The sequence below is a fragment of the Thermobia domestica genome, chromosome 2, assembly GCF_964235325.1.
Source record: "Thermobia domestica chromosome 2, izTheDome1.hap1.1, whole genome shotgun sequence".
Taxonomy (NCBI): domain Eukaryota; kingdom Metazoa; phylum Arthropoda; class Insecta; order Zygentoma; family Lepismatidae; genus Thermobia; species Thermobia domestica.
This window is the reverse complement of record NC_137455.1, coordinates 325117459-325136440: the sequence shown is the minus strand read 5'-3', so window position 1 is coordinate 325136440 and position 18982 is coordinate 325117459. Positions and strand designations below refer to the sequence as shown.

Genomic DNA, 18982 nt, shown 5'->3' with positions numbered 1-18982 from the left:
TACTTTTGGGCCACCCTGTAGAATATATACTGATTATTTTACTCAACTATTATATTATCTGAAGTTTCTCTTTGTGTAATACATTTTCCATGAAGTTGTCCGAGTACTCTGATGTTTTTGTTATTCCACCTACTTTTTCTTTCTTCAAATTTTACATAACCTCAAAATAAGGCAACCTTTTAAATATTAAATATAAATGTGTAACACTGCGATATGTGGTACTCAGTGATAGAAATGTGAAGTTGAAAGATTAAAAGTTTCGCTGGAAAACAAAACTAATCAGAGTTAAATATAAAATGATGTAATAAAAGGAAACAAGCTCTTAATTATATTAATGTTTTTTTTGTTTTCTCTTTTAAGGTTTGGAGGTTGGTGTACCTTCTTGAATGTGAAACGAATCTTCCTTGGAATTCGTTGTTTCATTTTCGTGAAAAGTTCGAAGTATAGGCTGTAATACTTCGTGTTTGTGTTGCTGAAATCCGAGAGAAACAAAAATGAGCAATTTAGGCAATAGTGGCACTGATCTCTTCACACAAACTATGCAAAATCTTGCAGCCCAAAAGGCTACTCCGACACCGTATGGGTACAGAATAGCTTTATCCAGTGAATTATGTGCAAGTCTTCATTCAGCTTATCATTTTGATGCACGTCATAAATCATTTGAATCGTACTATACCCCTCATCATGAAGTGTGTTCCAGTGATTCGAACACAAGTACTGGCACGCAGTCCACCTCCACTAATGTAACCATGGGTGAGAAGTGCATACAAGTCGATAAGGATAAAGACAGGGACGATAGACCTAATATTCCTATTCCTTCCCAATATGCATTTCCAGGAGTAAAACCACCTACCTTCCCAATAAAAACAGATGTAGGTTTGGAAAATAGAGCTCTTATTTGTCAACATTGCGGAGTGTATTTCGCCCAGAAAGAAGATTTAGAAGAGCATTCTCGGTTGCACGTGGGAGACAGTGGTGCCAGAGCTTACACGTGCCGTGAATGTGGCGCAACTTTTACTCAGAGAGAGCATTTACAAACCCATTCCCGTGTTCATCTGATAGACAAAGGTTTTGAATGTGAGGAATGTGGGGTTGCGTTTACACAAAAAGGCCATCTACAAACACACTCACGAATCCATTTAGGCGAAAAGCCCTTCTCGTGTTCGGAATGCGGAAAAACTTTCTCCCAGAAGGGTCATTTAGTGACACATCGAAGAATTCATGCTGGCGATAAGCCATTCTCATGTTCAGAATGCGGTAAATGTTTCTCACAAAAGGGTCATTTGATGACTCACGAGCGTATTCACATTGGCGAGCGTCCTTATGCCTGTAAAGAATGCGGCAAATGTTTCCTTCAGAAGGGTCACTTGACCACACATGAGAGGATCCATTTAGGAGAGCGGCCATTTTTATGCCGTGAATGCGGGAAATCATTCACTCAAAAGGGTCACTTGGTTACACATACGCGTATCCATGTCGGTGATAAACCGTTCGTGTGCAAAGAATGTGGTAAAGCCTTCTCTCAGAAAGGGCACCTGGTAACTCATGCTCGAATTCACTTGGAAGAGAAAGCCTATGCAATGCAAGGCTTCACTAAACCTGGTCCGCATCATCATCATCATCAGCATCATAAAGACATGCTTAACCCCGAAGTTCGAATACCGGTTCCGCACAAAGACTTACTGGGCCAGGAAGTTCGAATGTCTACTCCTGGTGCACCTCATAAAGACTTGTTGAGTCCAGAAGTTCGAATTAATACGGGATGAAAGTATTATAAACATTATCAATACATTGTGTAGATATTGTTAAAATTCACTTTATGCAAATATAATTTTTTTTAAAGTTTTCATTCTACAATATTTTGTAATAATAATAATAAAAAATGAATTGATTTCTCACAAACTGTTAATGTTTGTGAAAATATAGCGTTTAAATGAATTTTATTTTTCTCTGTTAATAATAATAATGTTTGTACGTATGTATGTATTTAAAAGTACATACATTTGCAAATATGTAGTATAGATAAGTTTTTTGTTGTATTTTGCATCTATAGTTATAAGGATTTAAGATCACGTTGTAGTTGCTGGTAGTAGTTTTTAGCTCTTGGATGATCAGAGGTGTTGAATATTCAGTATCCAAATCTTTTGATACGATTTACGTACTATCTTGTAAAGTAAAAAAAAAAATAATAATAACGTGCTTAATTTGATGTGGAGAAGTGGTGCATAATTAGTGTGCATTAAATATAATTGCGTAAACAGTGGGATGTTTTTTCTCTGTAAATGAGATCGGAAATTTGTGGAGTGAACTCTTAAAAATGTTGAACTTTCTTCACATTATTTTTATATGTACTGTTCCTAGTACACGTAATAATGTTTTGTAAACTTAAAATAAATTTTAACTAGTATGATTTTGTAATTGACATGCTATACACATGCTTGTCTTGTAAGAAAAAAAAATGTGGATTTTTTTTTGTTTGAAAGGTTATTATTTTTATTTAGTTCGTAGGTAGACCTGATATGTATATATTCTGGATGGTTCTGTTGAAATGGATTTTTATTTTAAGTTGAAAGGCTTTATCCTATCCTGTGTGAAAAGGTATTATCCATCAAATTAATTGAACAAATAAAATTAGCCTTAAATCAAAAAGTTATTTTTGTAAATGTGTCAATTTTGGGCGATGTAGTTGTAATTACTTGTTCTAGCGTAGCCTTTCATCAAAGCAGTACTGTCTTGTTAAAATGGTCAAACAAATTACTTCTATACTTCATTTATTCCATAGAATAAATGTTTCTGTGGATATAACGTTAGAAATGGAGACTTTCGGGTTTTCGTTCATATTCTTCGCCCTTCACTTGAGATTTCCCTATTTAAAAAAAAAAAAAAAAAAAGTCAATGATAAGGACACTATATATCGTACAAGTTCAACAGGGCTAATACGATCTGGATTAAACTTATGTGGTGAAAGATCTTGATTCGCTACACAAGCTTCTGAAATATTGTGGTATGCAGACTTCTGGTTCCTAAGCTATACGTAAAATTAAAATCAAATGAAGAATGATTTTTAATGACTACGCGTAAGCTTGACTAGTTGTTTCAATGCTCACGTTGTAGATGTGACTTACGACAATCTTCAGCTAATATTTAAAATGTTACAGCTCATCCGTGGCTAAGCGGTTAGCGTACGCGCCTTTGGCGTGGGAGACCCGGGTTCGATTCCCGACGGGAGCTCATGTGGTTCGGATTCCACGTTAATCAGTAGGTCCACGTCTCATATAGCCTCGCTGCTGAACGGGACGTTAAACTCAAAATCAACTCAACTCATTTAAAATGTTAGTTTTGATTGTAAGCTCTCGTAATATAATAGAAGAATATAATAACAAGAAGTTCAGGAAAATTAGAAATGTATCAAAAGATTGCGATCTTGGCCAATAGCTTTTGGATCAGGGGCCACAAAATTTTTGAACGGACCCTAATTGAGTTTTCGCATTTCCTACGGAATAAGCACATCATACTGAGTTCACTGATAGTTTGGATTTGGCTACATTATATGTAGTTCTCCAGATATGAGACCTACAAGAAAATATTTTATAAAAATATATTGGATCACGGTCACAAAATTTTTAAACGGCTCCTAAATCGAGTTTTCTTATTTTTTACGGAATAAGCATATCATGCTGAGTTCACTGATAGTTTGGGTTTGGCTACATTATATGTAGTTCTCCAGATATGAGACCTACAAAAAAATATTTTATTAAAATATATTGGATCACGGTCACAAAATTTTTGAACGGCCCCTAAATCGAGTTTTCGTATTTTTTACAGAATAAACACATCATACTGAGTTAACTGATAGTTTGGGTTTGGCTACACTGTACGTAGTTCTCCAGACATAAGGCCTACAAAAAAAAAAAAAAAAATGAAGTATATTGGATCAGGGGCTACAAAATTTTTGTATGGTCCCTAAATCGAGTTTTCGTACTTTTTACGGAATAAGCACACCATACTGAGTTAACTGAAGTTTGGGTTTGGTTACACTGTACGTAGTTCTCCAGGTATAAGGCCTACAAGATTTTTTTTTTTTAATATATTGAGTCTTTTGATACAAAAAAGAAATATCTTTTAGTGCGTTTTATTATTGTTACCCAATACTTTAACTTCTTAATTGTCCTAAAGTTTCGTCTAGGGTGATTGTTTCTAAGGGGAAAAAAAATCAAATTGCTTCTTGTGATCATGTATCCTTAAATTCATCTTAAGCTGTAGAATTGCAAGATTTCTAGGTTTTGTCTTGAATCTGTAGAATTTAAGAGCGGATTTTATGCCTAAAGTATGAATATGTGAATTCAAAAACATTGTTTCGTGATGTCTGAAAATCGCGTTTCATAATGGTTTACTCATTGTATCAGTTAATTTCTACAGATTTAGGACAACACCTAGAAATCTTATATGACTCTTCAATTTAAGAATAACATTAATAATGTATGTAACCATAAGAAGCAGTTCTCGAAGTTTCGTACCATTAGCGGGTTCAGATATTGGATAATAAAATACTAAAACGCACTAAAAAAGTAAATAGAAAATTTTATTATATTCAGATAATATAGAATATTGTTAGACATTTTGCTCTTTGAAATTTAAATTATAAGAATTAGATAATGTATAATAAAAAAAGTTTCAAAGTGAGGACTTATTCAAAAAGTAAATGTGTTCAAACAGATTATTTCAAAATTGATGCTAAATTATTGTATCATAACATTAAGTTCCAAAACCTCTTTTTTCTATTTACATTGTCTTATACGCTCTTTCTGTTGCTTCTTCTAATATTTTTTTATTCACATGTCTATGTCTAGACGTGTTAATTGACGTATTTTCATCTATTTATCGTCACCGTTGTGCTAATCCAGTTTTAATAGCTAACTCAAGCTCATACAGGTCGTGTGTTCTCCGAATCATATCTAGTCTGAAGTCTGTCTCGTGTTTGCTAAATATATGAAGATCATAAAATCTGTATATTCTCTTGACTCACAAGGAGACTTATGGAAGTGTCACTCACCGATCTGAATGAAACTTTGCATACTTGTAGAGCATCGAAAAATAATCGACACGTATTTTTTTGTTTCGGCAAGATATAAGGGTGGAAACCACCCTTTGAACGTTAGGGGTGGTCTCTAAGCGTAGACCGTAAAGAATTATTTACTTTAGAAGAAAACACACTGCCAGCGGGGGTTAGGACAGCTGATTCAGAATCTGACGTCAAAATTACAAAATTCAAAATGGCGGATCCAATATAGCGATTACAATTACTAAAAGGTCTTCTAGTTTGAAATTCTCTGCAGTTAGCCAAGAACAATTACAGTTGACACAGAGATTAATGTGAGGAGGTTGCAGACCAATTTGAAACCCCTTCTGTATTTATTTTAATAAGATGCTTGATTAAAGCGAGTCTCTGCACCTCTCACTATAGATTTACAGGGATACAAACAGCAGAAAGTGTGGTAAGTCAATAAATGTATGCCTCATGGCTACACCATACAGCCTGTAGTTTTTGAAAATGTTATCACCCTTTTTGCAGGAAAAGAACGGAACATTTGGATTTTAGTCCAAAACAACCTCTTTAAATCTGAAAATGTCCTTGTGAAAGCATCAAATTCGGGAAACTTAACATCAGGTCTTGTGAGATCGTGGTTTCAAGAGTTTTTTTTTCCCAATGTCTAATGCTAAGTCCATTTTGTTATTAGATTCGCGGAGTGGTCACAATTCATCAACTTTTCAACCTATTTTTCGAACAAAAGAGTACCTCAAAATAGAAACTATTCCTGCAGGAACAACTGGTAAAATTCAAAATTCAACCTTTTGATGTGTTCGTCTTGAGGCCGTGGGAAAACTTCTTTGAGACATTTTACTGATATTGTCCTCTACAACTAAAACATAAATTTACATCTCCGTAATAATATAATTTAGATCCAAGTCACTGATTTCCTTCTGCTCCCAGATTTGGTAATCTTATTAGATATACGTGATACAAAAACAGTTATTTGGAAGAAGATAGTGGTGCTGTATTTTGCGATTTGTCTCAGTTATTACTGTAATAAGGTGAGCTTGGAGTTAAACCATGTTTATACATCAGACACATTTTTACGAAATATCAATACTCCGAAGCGTTTTCTCAATAAATTCATAATTTTAACAAATGAGGACATATATGAAGTTCTGACATAGTGAGAGGCGGGGAGGAACACTATACATAAGCACCACAAATAGGGAGAGGTGCAGAGACTCACTTTAATCAAGCATCCCGTTAAAGTAATGGGGTTTCAAATCGGTATAGAACCTTGTAGTAACCCCTACCAACTATAATTGTTCTTGGCTAACTGCAGCGAATTTTAAACTAGAAGACATTTTGTAATTGTAATTACAAAGGATGTTATAAAATAGAGGATCTGTCAATTTTACAAAATCGTGAAGCTATACGTCACAGCTTCGCCACACCTACTCTTGCCCACTCCGCGTCACTAAGATCGCAATGTTTCGAGCCAACAATCATGGCGGAAACGAGAGTAGCCAATCAGACGTGCAGGCTCAGATGATGCTCGGTTGTTTTTTTGGCTTTATTGAGTTCATATGAGGAAGATATGTATGGACAGATCCTCTGTTTTATAACATCTTGGTAATTGCCATATTGGATCCGCCATTTTGAATTTCGTAATTTTGACGTCAGATTCTGAATCAGCTATCCTGAAACCTTCCCTGGCAGTATGTTTTCTTCTATATTAAATTGTTGTTTTCTGTTTAGGCTTGGACCACCCCCTAAAGTTCAAAGGGTGGTTTCTACCCTTAAATCTTCACCATTGCCAAAAAAACGTGTCGATTATATTCCGATGCTCTACAAGTATGCAAAGTTTCATTCAGATCGGTGAGTGACACTTCCGTGAGTCTCCTTGTCAGAGAGAAAAATCTGCATATTCTCTTGAATCAATCAGAGTGTCTGCATTAATATAACATTAAGTGGGGAAAAATCGGAGAATTTTATCTAAACATATGGTAGTTATCGGTATGTCCACTCAGGTGGATAAAATATAGTGAGAAAACTAAGACATAGAATATAGTTGAAACAAGATGAACAGTCTTTGAAGTTAGACTCTAACGTTGAAAACGTGTTCTTGATCATATAGTACAACAATTGTCTAACAATATTTTATATTAGTTGAACCCTGAAGGTAAAGGCTATAAATCGCTTTTGAAACGTCAGCAAATCAAAAATCATACTTTTTTCATTACTTCCGTACCCTTTTCGTATTCTCATGTTTGTGTTCGGTTTAAAAGTTTTATGCCCTAACAGCGGATATAAGAACAAGACTTTTTTACGTCATTACAGCAGATATTAGTATCATGTATTAACTTCAAAAGTTGCCAACTTTTATTTCTTTATTTTTCTGTTAGAATCAGAAAAGGAAACGGTAAAAATTTTACTGCGTTTTCGAAAAAAAAATCCTTTGGTATTAACTCCAACAAAAATCGGGAAATACGAATGAGAGAAGGCAAATATATTAGATAGTTTGAATGCAAATAGCAAAAAATAAATCATAGCTTCATCGTAATTTCTGTTAACCTAAAAAGTGGATGCATAGCGCTTCTAATAATTTTTATTAAACATTTGTTGAGCCGAGACCTTCATAAATATTTGTTTTAAATCTGATTAATATTTATATAATTGTAAACGCTAAACATTAACCTCCACGAAATGACAAGCAAGTCGATAACTGTTCCTATTTGGAAGGGGAGACGCGGTGGCTCAATGGTAGAACGTTCTTCTTTGGCGCATGATGTCCTTGGTTCGATCCCAGCTCGCGCAAGTGAACTTTGTGGTGGACAAACACCGTGTGCGTGGGTTTTCTCGGGATTCTCCCGTTTCCCCCCACTTTCTTCATTAATCATTATCGCCATAACCATGGGACGTAAAACTGAAAGATTCCACTTTTTTGCTTCTATGTGGTAATAAAGTTAACTTCAGATGCGTGTCCAGGGAACAGATAGTTGAACATTTAAATTGCAGTGCAGGCTGCTCTATGAGGCAAGTGCGTTTATGCGGTGAGTTGTCATGTAACGAACCAACTCCTCAGCTCGAGGTAGCTCCAGCTTCGATACGGGAGACAGTCAAGCATGACAATCCATTTCGAACTGTAGTGAGTCGATGCTGTCATTCACATCACCGATGCCATGATGGGAAAAAGAAGTATCTATGTGAAACTTAATACTTCTTACCCTATGATATAATTGCATTTTGACAGTTTAAACTTACATTAAAAGTTAAATTACATGTTTTTCTAAGTGTGCAAATGTTAAAACTGAATTACGTTACAATGTGAAGTATGCGTCAATAGTTATAGGAGCGTACAAAAGGGTAGAAAAGAATGCATGTAAGACATGAAGAACAGCATATTCTTCTTTCCAGCTTAAATGACGTGATTGGTAAGTGTTCCATCCCATTTTATTTAGTTTCTGTACCGTCACTGTCATGTGACCATTCATTGCATGCTTATTTGTCACTTTGGTACGATGTTGTTAGCCGTACATGGATCTGGAGTCAATGGAGTTACTTTGAACGTGTTAGTTCATTACCGGTTCAAATAAATGTGCTGTTTAAAAAGTCAGTTCGTTCACGAATGACCCATCACTAGCGGTGAGACGAGCATTTCACTAGTAAAGAAACTGGTTGATTGGTTCTAAGAGTGGATAGACTAGACGGTACGGTTGACAATAGATGTCGTGAGGTTCTTGCCTGTGGTTAGTATAGCAATACATACAGTCTAGTCTATCCACTCCATTATTTAATGCACTCAGAACCCCGTTTGAATTCCAATACTTGCTCTTCCTTTAAAATAATGGAAACTAGATTAATCCTTTCCTGGATCCCACGAATTCAATTCTCAAAATGATTTTAACAGTAGTTATGTAGTAGTTTCATACTATCGATAAGAAATTAAACTTCAATACATTAGAAACTATGTGCTTTTAAAATATTGGAAGTGGGTAATAGCATTAATTTCCATTAATAAACTTTTGAAATAATATTCTGTATGTGACCACATAAATAGCATTTTAGTTTCGATTGTTTTACGGTAAAAATATTTTGTGAAATGTAACCGAAATTCAGAAGGAGCCTTCGCAAATTTCTCAATATTGATCAATAGAGGTGAAGAATATAGTTACTGTTTCTCTTTAAAATCCAAATGTAGTTTGGCTCCTACATATGTTTGGAATTATAGTAATTACTTAATTTCTTAATGAATGAAAGTTCTGAATTTAAGGCTACTTATTATTAGCATAATTGTGTGTGTGTGTGTGTGTGTGTATGATTATATGTATGTAGATAGATAAAAGTATCACATAACTTCATATTGATGGAGAAATGATCCCAATAATTCCTTCAAATTGGAAGCATTTCGTGTTCAATTGAATAAAGAAAATCAGTCTTTGAAAAAGACGAAATTCGTTAGGTTAATTTTTGACCCCTTAAGTCCCTATTCCGTAGCTGCTTCAAGTTCGAAAATGTCATTATTCCCTTTGTTTACCTTCATTTTTAATATTCCTGAGCAAATAGCGGCTTGCATGTGTGTCTTCACGCCTTTCATTTTCATACCGTCATTCTCGGCAAGATTTAACTAAGCAAACTCATCACCACGCAAACGCCGAATATGTATTTGGTCTAGGAATTAATTCGTGCGGGTGGACAAGAGATGGCGCAACGAACGGAGCGTCCCACAGTTCCGTGTATCCACACATGTGTTGCAAACCCCTGTCATCGCGTATCGTTCGTAGTATAGGGCAGTGGATTAAAGCGTCAACAACACCAGTTTGTAGTTAAGTGAACATGGCGCAATTTGTGCCTGATAAAGTGTTTTTGCGGGGTGTTCTGCTGCATTACTTTAACATGCAGAAAAGTGCGACTGAAAGTCATCGTATTTTGGTGGAAGTGTATGGTGACCATGCTCTAGCTGAGCGAACGTGTCAGAAGTGGTTTGCACGGTTTAGAAGTGGTGATTTCGGCTTGGCAGACCAAGAGCGAGCTGGACAGCCAAAAAAATTTCAAGACGAAGAATTGACAGCATTGCTCGAGCAGGATTCGTGTCAAACGCAGGAACAACTTGCAGCAGCATTAGGCGTTGATCAAACAACAGTCTCCAAACGCTTGAAAGCCATGGGAATGATTCAAAAGATGTCACATTGGGTTCCACATGAATTGAAAGACAGAGACGTTGAAAGACGAAAAACCATTTGCGAATTGCTGCTTCAACGACAGAGCAGAAAGGGGTTTCTGCATCGAATTATTACGGGTGATGAGAAGTGGATCCATTACGAGAACCCTAAACGAAAAAAGGCCTGGGTGAAACCAGGTGAACCAGGTCCATCACAACCAAAACGAGATATTCACTGTGCAAAGGTTATGCTGTGCATATGGTGGGATATGAAAGGTGTGGTGTACTATGAGCTGCTGCAACCGGGTGAAACTATGAATGGAGAACGTTATCGACGACAATTAATGCGTTTGAAGCAAGCTCTGGCCAGAACACGACCAGAATGGGAGAACAGACATGATAAACTTATTGTTCAACATGATAACGCTCGCCCACATGTCGCAAAACCGGTCAAAACCTATTTAGAAAATGTCGGATGGGAAGTTTTACCCCACCCGCCGTATTCACCAGACGTTGCTCCTTCGGACTACTACTTGTTCGATTGCATGAACAACGATTTGATTGGACAGCGGTTTACTTCTTCAGAAGATATCGAAACATGGGTCTCTGACTGGATCGCTTCCAAGGATGAGGACTTCTTTCGCCACGGAATCCGTACATTGCCTGACAGATGGGCGAAAGTGGTGGCTAGCGATGGACAATATTTTTCTTAAGGTATTTATGTATTTTGTGTTTGTACTACAGTTTCAATGTGTGCGTACCAACCGCACGAATTAATTCCTAGACCAAATATTACATATTTTGACTGTTTGATTTTGATAACGCTCCTGCGTACACTATGTCATTACTTGACCTTCTATATCACGTCGTCATTAACTAATCATAGTCACTTTCTGTAAGTAATAAGTAAAAGCTTGTTGTGACTCTTATTCAAACTTCTGTTTTGCAAAGGAAGCGAGAATTTTTTTTTTTTTTTTTTTCAACCAAATCTACCTAGATATCCCTTTGCAATCCGACGACAATATTGATTTAATAGGGCGCCAATACTTTTTGGAGGCGTCCCGTCGTTTATTCAATTCCAACACTTTTTCTTTCTTCTTGCTCGTTCTGCACCCTTTTGATATCAGCGCCCGGGGCCATGGCGTCGCTCGCCCCCTAGCTACGGCTCTGTTAATACAGGACAATGGAGATGTGTTGCATTTGTTTAAATTATAAATTACTTCTGATGCTTCATCTATTTAGTTGGATATGCATCAGGAGCGCCTATGAAGGTTCATGCCACAGGTGGGGCAGGAGGAAATGTGAAGTAATGGAGCTTGTGCAGATAATTGTACAGTTGCAAGAGAATTGGGGATTGAGCATTGCGTCAGATCAGTAAGTGTCAGGGAAGAAATTACTGCCTTAAAAAAAAAATGTTTTAAATCTGGTTTTTAAAAGTTTTCAGCATACTTGATCCAAGTGACACTCCTGGACTCCCTTTTGTTGCCGGGGGAGGGGCTAGTACGTACATGTGAGTGGGCACCCTAGAAAGTACATTCCCGGTGGGCCCCTGGGTTGCAGTACGGCCCTGCGTAAAAAGTCATGAAAGTAGCAGCAAAAATGACAGAAGTTGCTTTCACTACATCTTCGGACAACGAACTGAACGGCTAAGTTGCAGTACACGCCCCTTCTCCTGAGGAGACCCGGTCTCGATTTCCGGTTCTAGCTCATATGATTCGAATCTCACGTTGAGCTGTAAAAAGATTCATGTCTCACTCAGGGCCGGATCAATCCATCTGGAGGCCCAGGACTAGAAAAAAAATATGTCACCCCTGCTGACTTCGCCTAATACATTTCTGTCAAAGTACAGTAGGAACGTTAAGGGACTATATGTTTCATATTTTTGGTATATTTTATCTTATGATGATTGTATCTTGTATGATTCTTTTTAGACTGGCAGCTGAGATTTTGATCAGAGTGGAGGTCCGGGGCTACAGGTCCCTAAGCCCCTTCCTTAATCCGATCCTGGTCTCACTGCTAAAAGGGACGGCAAACTACACCGCGTTTCAAAAAAAAAAATTGATTTTGGACGGTAATAATTACGGAACCTGGGCCGTGCTGGCAAGGAAATGATTGTTGTTTGAATGGGCGTGGCCTAGGGTTTAGAAAACCGCCGTCAGTCACTTTCTTCTCAGTTTGCAGTCAGTTAGAAGTAAGATGGCGTCCGCTCAACAGAAGGCGTTTTGTGTGCTGTAGTTTGCAAGAAGTGATTTCTGTCCAGCGTGCTTTTCGTCGGCGTTTTGTCATTGATCTGCCTGCACTCAAAAGCATTCGTCGTTGGTATCGCCAATTTGAAGACACAAGGATGCTTGTGCAAAGGTAAGAGTCCAGGTCATAAACTTGTATAAAGTTGATGACAAATTTAGCTATCGCCTAGATGTTGTTCGTGCTGCTAATGGGCACACACAGCATTTGTAAGCATAGCTAAAACTGGAAGATTTTGTATTTTGCAACTTATCCCATTTTTGTAGTATGTTTTTATCAATACATATGGACTTTTAAAATCAGGTCATTCTTTTTGAAACACCCTGTATATAGGTGGCCCAAACGCAGGATGTTCAGATTCCAAAGCAGCGTTTGTGTTCCGGGCCAAAATTGCTTGAATTTTTCATTTGAATTCTGATTCCAAAGACAATATTTTGTGTAAGGGATTTTTTTTTAAGTTGTTAGCTGTAAATAAAATCACATTAGTTCTAACCTTAACATCCGGTTGCTGCCGTTAATTGCTTATCTATGGTTCCATGAGTATATTAACCGAAATCTGTATGCTAACAGGTGTCATGGCATAGCTAGGGGGGGGGGGATATGGCCCGACTCAAGCTTCTCATTCGTGTAGAAATATTGAACGTAGATTCTGTTTAGATGGAGTATGTTCGATTTGTAAGCCCGATGTTGCTTTTTTTTCCCACTCGGCTTAAGCATATGTGAGCTTATAGTTTAACTCCAGATGGTATGTGGTACTTAATTTCTCGGTAAGTATTGGCCGGATGGGCCCGGATCTAAACCAAATTTGGTGAGTCTGGGGTGTACCCAGAAACTTTTTCTTAGGGGGCGTGAACTTCTACATATACTAAAAGGTACTGAAAGTCTTGCTTCAGAATGTGAAAGCATTAATAATTCACCATGCATAGAGTACGGTACATATATATTACACATTACTATTATTTTATTAGATTAGATCAGCGTTTCCCAACCGGTGTGCCGTGAATGGGCCGCTGGTGTGCCGCGAGGAAATCGAAACAAATTATTAATTCTATAGCAATCAAATTGCAAGACAAAGGAAAAATGTATATTATTGTATTTCACATTATTATGAACCTCTACTATGAATCTACAACTTCAAGTTTCATAGCGTGTTACATTTCTGTTCATGTTTAATGTTAAAAAAGTATTTGTTATCATTGTTACGACTATTATTGCTTCTTTATTGCTGCAGACTATTTCGTAACTTGGAATTTTAAAATATCATTCAATCCTTTCGACAAAGCGAACATGCATACAAATTACCTACATTTGTGTTTTAAAACTAAAAGAGATTTGTTTGTTCGTTCGTTATTTAGTGATCTTTCTTCTTAGTGAAAGGTTGGATACAGTTTTCGAAAAAGAAAGCTTAGTTTTAAAAACCTGAGTCCAATATTTCATTGCAATTGTTTTCTATTTTTAAATTAGAATTAAAAATAAGCATAATGATTTACCACGGGAAAGAACCAGTGATTGAGCTTTCTTCTCTGTGAGAAGGAGATCAGTAATCACAAAAAAAAAAAAACGTTATTATATATATTTACAAATAATAATAACTATGGGTGTGCCGCGAGAATTCAAGTTACATCCATAGTGTGCCGCAAGTTGAAAAAGGTTGGGAAACGCTGGATTAGATTATTATTTACAGTTGAAACGGGTTTTGACAAGAAGCAACATTAGAATCACAGGTTGTAGAGAATGTGTCGATAAACTATTCATAGAAAAAGAAAAAAAAAATTTAGGAAGCCATATGTTTGACTCCGCCATTATGAGTGTTAGGCTAGTTTTAGACGGAAGCATTTCTCGTAGCAAAAATCGTATCATCGATATTCTACCGTGTAAAGTAGCAAATTCTATAGCATTTCCAATGCCATGGCATATCGTATGGCATTTCTTGTCGATAGAACCTGCTCTATTTCGTAACATTTTCCCCAGCATTTCTGGTCCGATTGCAGCGCCGCGGTGTGTTAAAAGGAAGCGAAAGATTTTGTGGCAAATATCCATACTCTTTGTTTTGTGTGGGAAATTGAATTGTAGTAAAGAAAAATGAGTTGGAGTAGGGATGCTCTTTAACCTGTATTTCTTTGTGGTATTCGTTTTTTAATATAACCGACGAGAACTGTTGTTACAACTACTATGTCTTTAGCTATCTCACGTTTAGTTTCGGAGCCATAATTGCGCTCTTTTCCAGTGATTTGTTTGCTGCGTTAAGACAAGACGCTTATCAAAATGCTACCATGTAAAGCACCACGTACTTTTGATGCCATAGAATATTATACGAGATTTTTGGCAGCACATCTGCTACGATAAATGCTTCAGTCTAAAACTAGCCTAAGTAAAAGGTACGGACAACTCAACTGAACTTTTCCGCTCTAATTTCTTAAACTAAATCATGTTATGTTGTTATTTTTATGATACTGAAACAATACGAACAACATTATGTTTTCGGATAGTTTTGTCCGAATACAATTCAGCCTCAGAAGTGAACTACCGGTTGTAGATTTTTATAAATGACAGGCTGAGCCGTAGCTAGAGATTTCGGCGCCCCCTACAATCACCTTACCAAGTTTTTTTTTTTTTTTCAAATAAGAGAATACGTTTTTTATGCTACGCTGATTTTTTTTATCAAGCTGCTTGGACAGACCATTATGTGTACGAGCTGTTTTCAAGAGGCTTATTTTGGATTTCTAGATCAATTTGAGCACTAATTCTATGGACTTCAGCACTAATTAAGCACTAAATCTTTACATAGAAATTTGTGTACTTCTGTAATGTGGATGTACCACCTTCACGTGACTGAAGTAGCAGCAATGAAAAGAACGAGTCAGAGAGCTTCTGATAGGTATAGCAGAGGTACATAACGAAACCTCCTTTTCTTCTTTAACCCGTAAGTACTACGCGGAGTCTCTCAGCTCCGCTTTCCGCCATAACTTCCCGTTCTACCGCCTCTCCCGATTGTCGCTTCCTCTAATTTCTTGGTTATATTTAACGTGTGTGCGAAAATTAACATCGTGTTTTTAGTTTGTACGCAATCTATTGTTGGGAGCCTGACAGACTCCGCGTAGTACTGTGGCAAAAAAAAAAAAATGCGTAGCACTTAAGGGTTAAGGTGGATTACCACCCGGAAGTCAGTACATATTTTAGCTCATTCCCTTAACTACTACGCAATAAAACGTTACATATTATAAATATTGTACTATAAGATAAAGTTATGTTTCAGCTACAACACAAGACACTGATTCGTTTGGTTGTGTCTTCTGATACCGAAATAAGTAACAAATAAAAGAAAATATTTGATTCGTTTTACAATAAGCAACAAGATGGTTTGCTGTTAGATCTTAACTGGAAGTGCTCAATTTTGTGAAGTGTTTATTTGAATGTGTAAAGTACTTTAAAGTAATGATCTTATTACGAAATATATATATATAATATATATTGTTTGACCGTTTTTCGTGTTATGTTTCACATTGTATTTAAATATTATTTTACATTTAAGGAAATATATTTTGAGAAGAAACTTCCGCAGAACGCCATAATGCGTTGTTGCCAAATTTGTACGTTTAAGTCCTGGGATCTAGCGTTGCAGTTCGAGAAGCGGAACTTAGCTGTGAATTGCTGTATGGGTTGAAAACTAATTTCTCTAGTATATATATAAGCAGAATTCCATGATTACTTCCTTTATTATCTGGCACCAGTAAACACTCGACATTACCTGGCAACACTGCACTATTCAAGCAGCGTTTAGCATAGCACCGAGAACACCTAGTGATCCAACTTAAAACTTTATCCTAAAGATTTAATTGTTCACAAACAAAAGAGATTGTGTTTTTAGTTTAGAATTAAATAGTGTAGTAGATTTCAATATTATCGTGAAAGTTTATTTAATTAAGCAGGGTTGAAAAAAATCTTTTTTTTAAAAAAAAAAAGAACGTTTTTTATGTTTAAAACGTTTTAAACGTTTAAAACAAAGTACTTTGCTTAAAACAACAAAAAAAAAAAACATGTTTAAAATGTTTATTTTGTTTAAAACAATAATCTAAATAGGCATATATATTACATTTTTACACTCTTAGGTATTGCTTGCCATCTATATTCAACCGCTAGATCAAATTTCGGGAACTTCCCTAATCTCGATCCGCCCAAATGTTCAATTCTGGAGAAAGAAATCGGTCTTTCCCGATCTTCGTTCACAGAATATGTAGTTTAGTTTCTTTGTGTTACGTTCTACTGGTCGTCTGCATTCTTAATCTTTAAACGTCCATTGACGCAACTGCTGTATCATCAGGGCTTTAAACCTCAATGGCTCAGTCTTAAACCTCAAATTAAGGCTGGAAGATGGTTTTGGTACCAATTTATTCCTGAAAGATGCAGCTTTGCTGGTGTGCATTTTATGTATGTGGGAAGAGGGTAAATATCGTGTTTTATTTGTTTTTTCTACAGTTTTTTGGGGGGCCATTCCCCCTCTTGAGGGATAGATTCATAAAAATTGTTACGTGAAGCAATGAAGTAGGCCACTACATGATAATATCATGTATTTGTACTTCTTGCTTATATGGGGGAGCAGGGAAGGGGCAAAGTTAGCCAATTTTTGGAGTTTCAGTTTTTTGACGTAAATTACATTTATTTTTACAACAAACATCAATAGCTCAGTCCTTAATTAAGCTAGAAAGATGATTTGGTACCAAAGTATTTTTTAGGGATAAAGCTTTCCGTCAGTTGCATTTTATGTATATAGGGAGTACGTATGTACGAGAGAGGGAGGATGAAGTTTTTTTTTTAATTTTTCATCATTTTTTTAAATCAGGTTTTGGCGGTATTTCTCCCCCCTTTGTGGTACATCCATAAAAATTGGTATGTGAAACAATGAAGTAGTCCCCTACATGATAGTAATCTGTATGTATACTTCTTGTTTATAGAAGAAGAGAGGGTCAAATTTGATTAATTTACATTTATTTTCGGGACGGTCCCATATAACACAAGATAAAAGTGGTCTAGAAGCATAATTCTTGTTCGTATACATGATGTGCGCAGCAAAAATGATTTGCATATGGACGTCGTACTATAGTGGGGGAGGGGAGAGAATGTCTAATTCAATGAATGTTTTTCTGCGCATATTTTTTTAATATTTCCTACATAAAACGGATTCATTACGCAATGGCAGTAATGGCTACCATTTCTTATATTATTGTCACAAGTATGTGGCCTACACATTAACATCATTTTGTCAGCGTATATATGTCATATATGTCAATGGAATATAGCGCATATATGTCAATGAAATATAAAAAAGAAAGAAATATTGGTAATATTCAGTCTTTCAAAAAGACGAAATTCATTCCGTTAAATTTTGACCCCTTAAACCCCTATTCTACAACAGCTTCAAATTCGAAGATGTTACTATTTCCCTTGTTTACATTCATTTTTAATGTTCCCGCTCAAACGACAGCTTGCGTGTCTCTTTACTCCTCTCATTTTCATACCTTCATTCTCCCCGTCATGATAAATCTGATTTTGTTGAAAAGCGTGATTAACTAAGCTAACTCATCACCATCAAAACGCTAAACATGTATTTCAGACTTGGGCCGTTTCTGATTTTTAAAACGCTCCTGCGTACACTATGAGTCATTACTTGGCACCTTGTATATCACTTCGTCATTAAGAAATCTTATTTAATATCTTTCTTTAACTAATAAGTAACAAATCTATTAAGGTGGATCGCCACCCGGAAGTCAGTACATATTTTAGATCGTTCCCGTAACTACTGCGCAATGAAACGTCACATATTATAAATATTGCACTATAAGATAGAGTAATTTCAGCTACAGCACAAGACAATGATTCATTTGGTTGTGTCCCCTGATATCGAAAAATGTAACAAATAAAAGAAAACATTTGATTCGTTTTATAATGAGCACACAAGATGGCACTTGCCGTTATATCTTACTAGAAGTGCTCCCTTTTATGAAATATTTATTTTTATGAGTAAAGTATTTTATAGTAACAATCTTATCACAAAATAGATATATTGTTAACCGTTTCTCGTGTTATGTTCCATACTTTATTTAAATATTAATTTACATTTAAGGAAATAGATTTTGAGACGAAACTTGCGCAAAACACCATAATGTGTTGTTGCCAAATTTGTACATTTACTGTAGTAATCACAATAAGAAAATTCCTGCATTCTAGCGTTGCAGTTCGAGAAGCGAGTTGCGGTAAGGGTCGAAAACTAATTTCTCCGGTAAGTATCCAAGCAGAATTCCAAGATTACTTCCTTTATTATCTTGGCATCAGTAAGTACCCGACACTATCTGGCAACGCCGCACTACTCAATCAGCGTTTAGCATAGCACCAAGAACACCTAGTGATCCACCTTAATGGGGCGCCAATACATTTTTAAGGCGACGCGTCGTTTACTTATTTTCAACACTTTCCATTCTTTTTGCTCATTCGGCGCCCTCTTGCTATCAGCGCCCGGAACGACCGCCGTACTCGCCCCCTAGCTA

General features: G+C 36.4%; 1 protein-coding gene across 1 annotated transcript; it reads left to right on the top strand.

Moving 5' to 3' along the window:
* Positions 1 to 339: 339 nt before the first annotated feature.
* LOC145678678 (uncharacterized) lies at positions 340 to 2649 on the top strand. The gene has a single exon (XM_081749076.1). It carries the CDS (start codon positions 495 to 497, stop codon positions 1764 to 1766), a length of 1272 nt encoding a protein of 423 aa, XP_081605202.1. The 5' UTR covers positions 340 to 494; the 3' UTR covers positions 1767 to 2649.
* The last annotated feature ends 16333 nt before the right edge of the window (positions 2650 to 18982 follow it).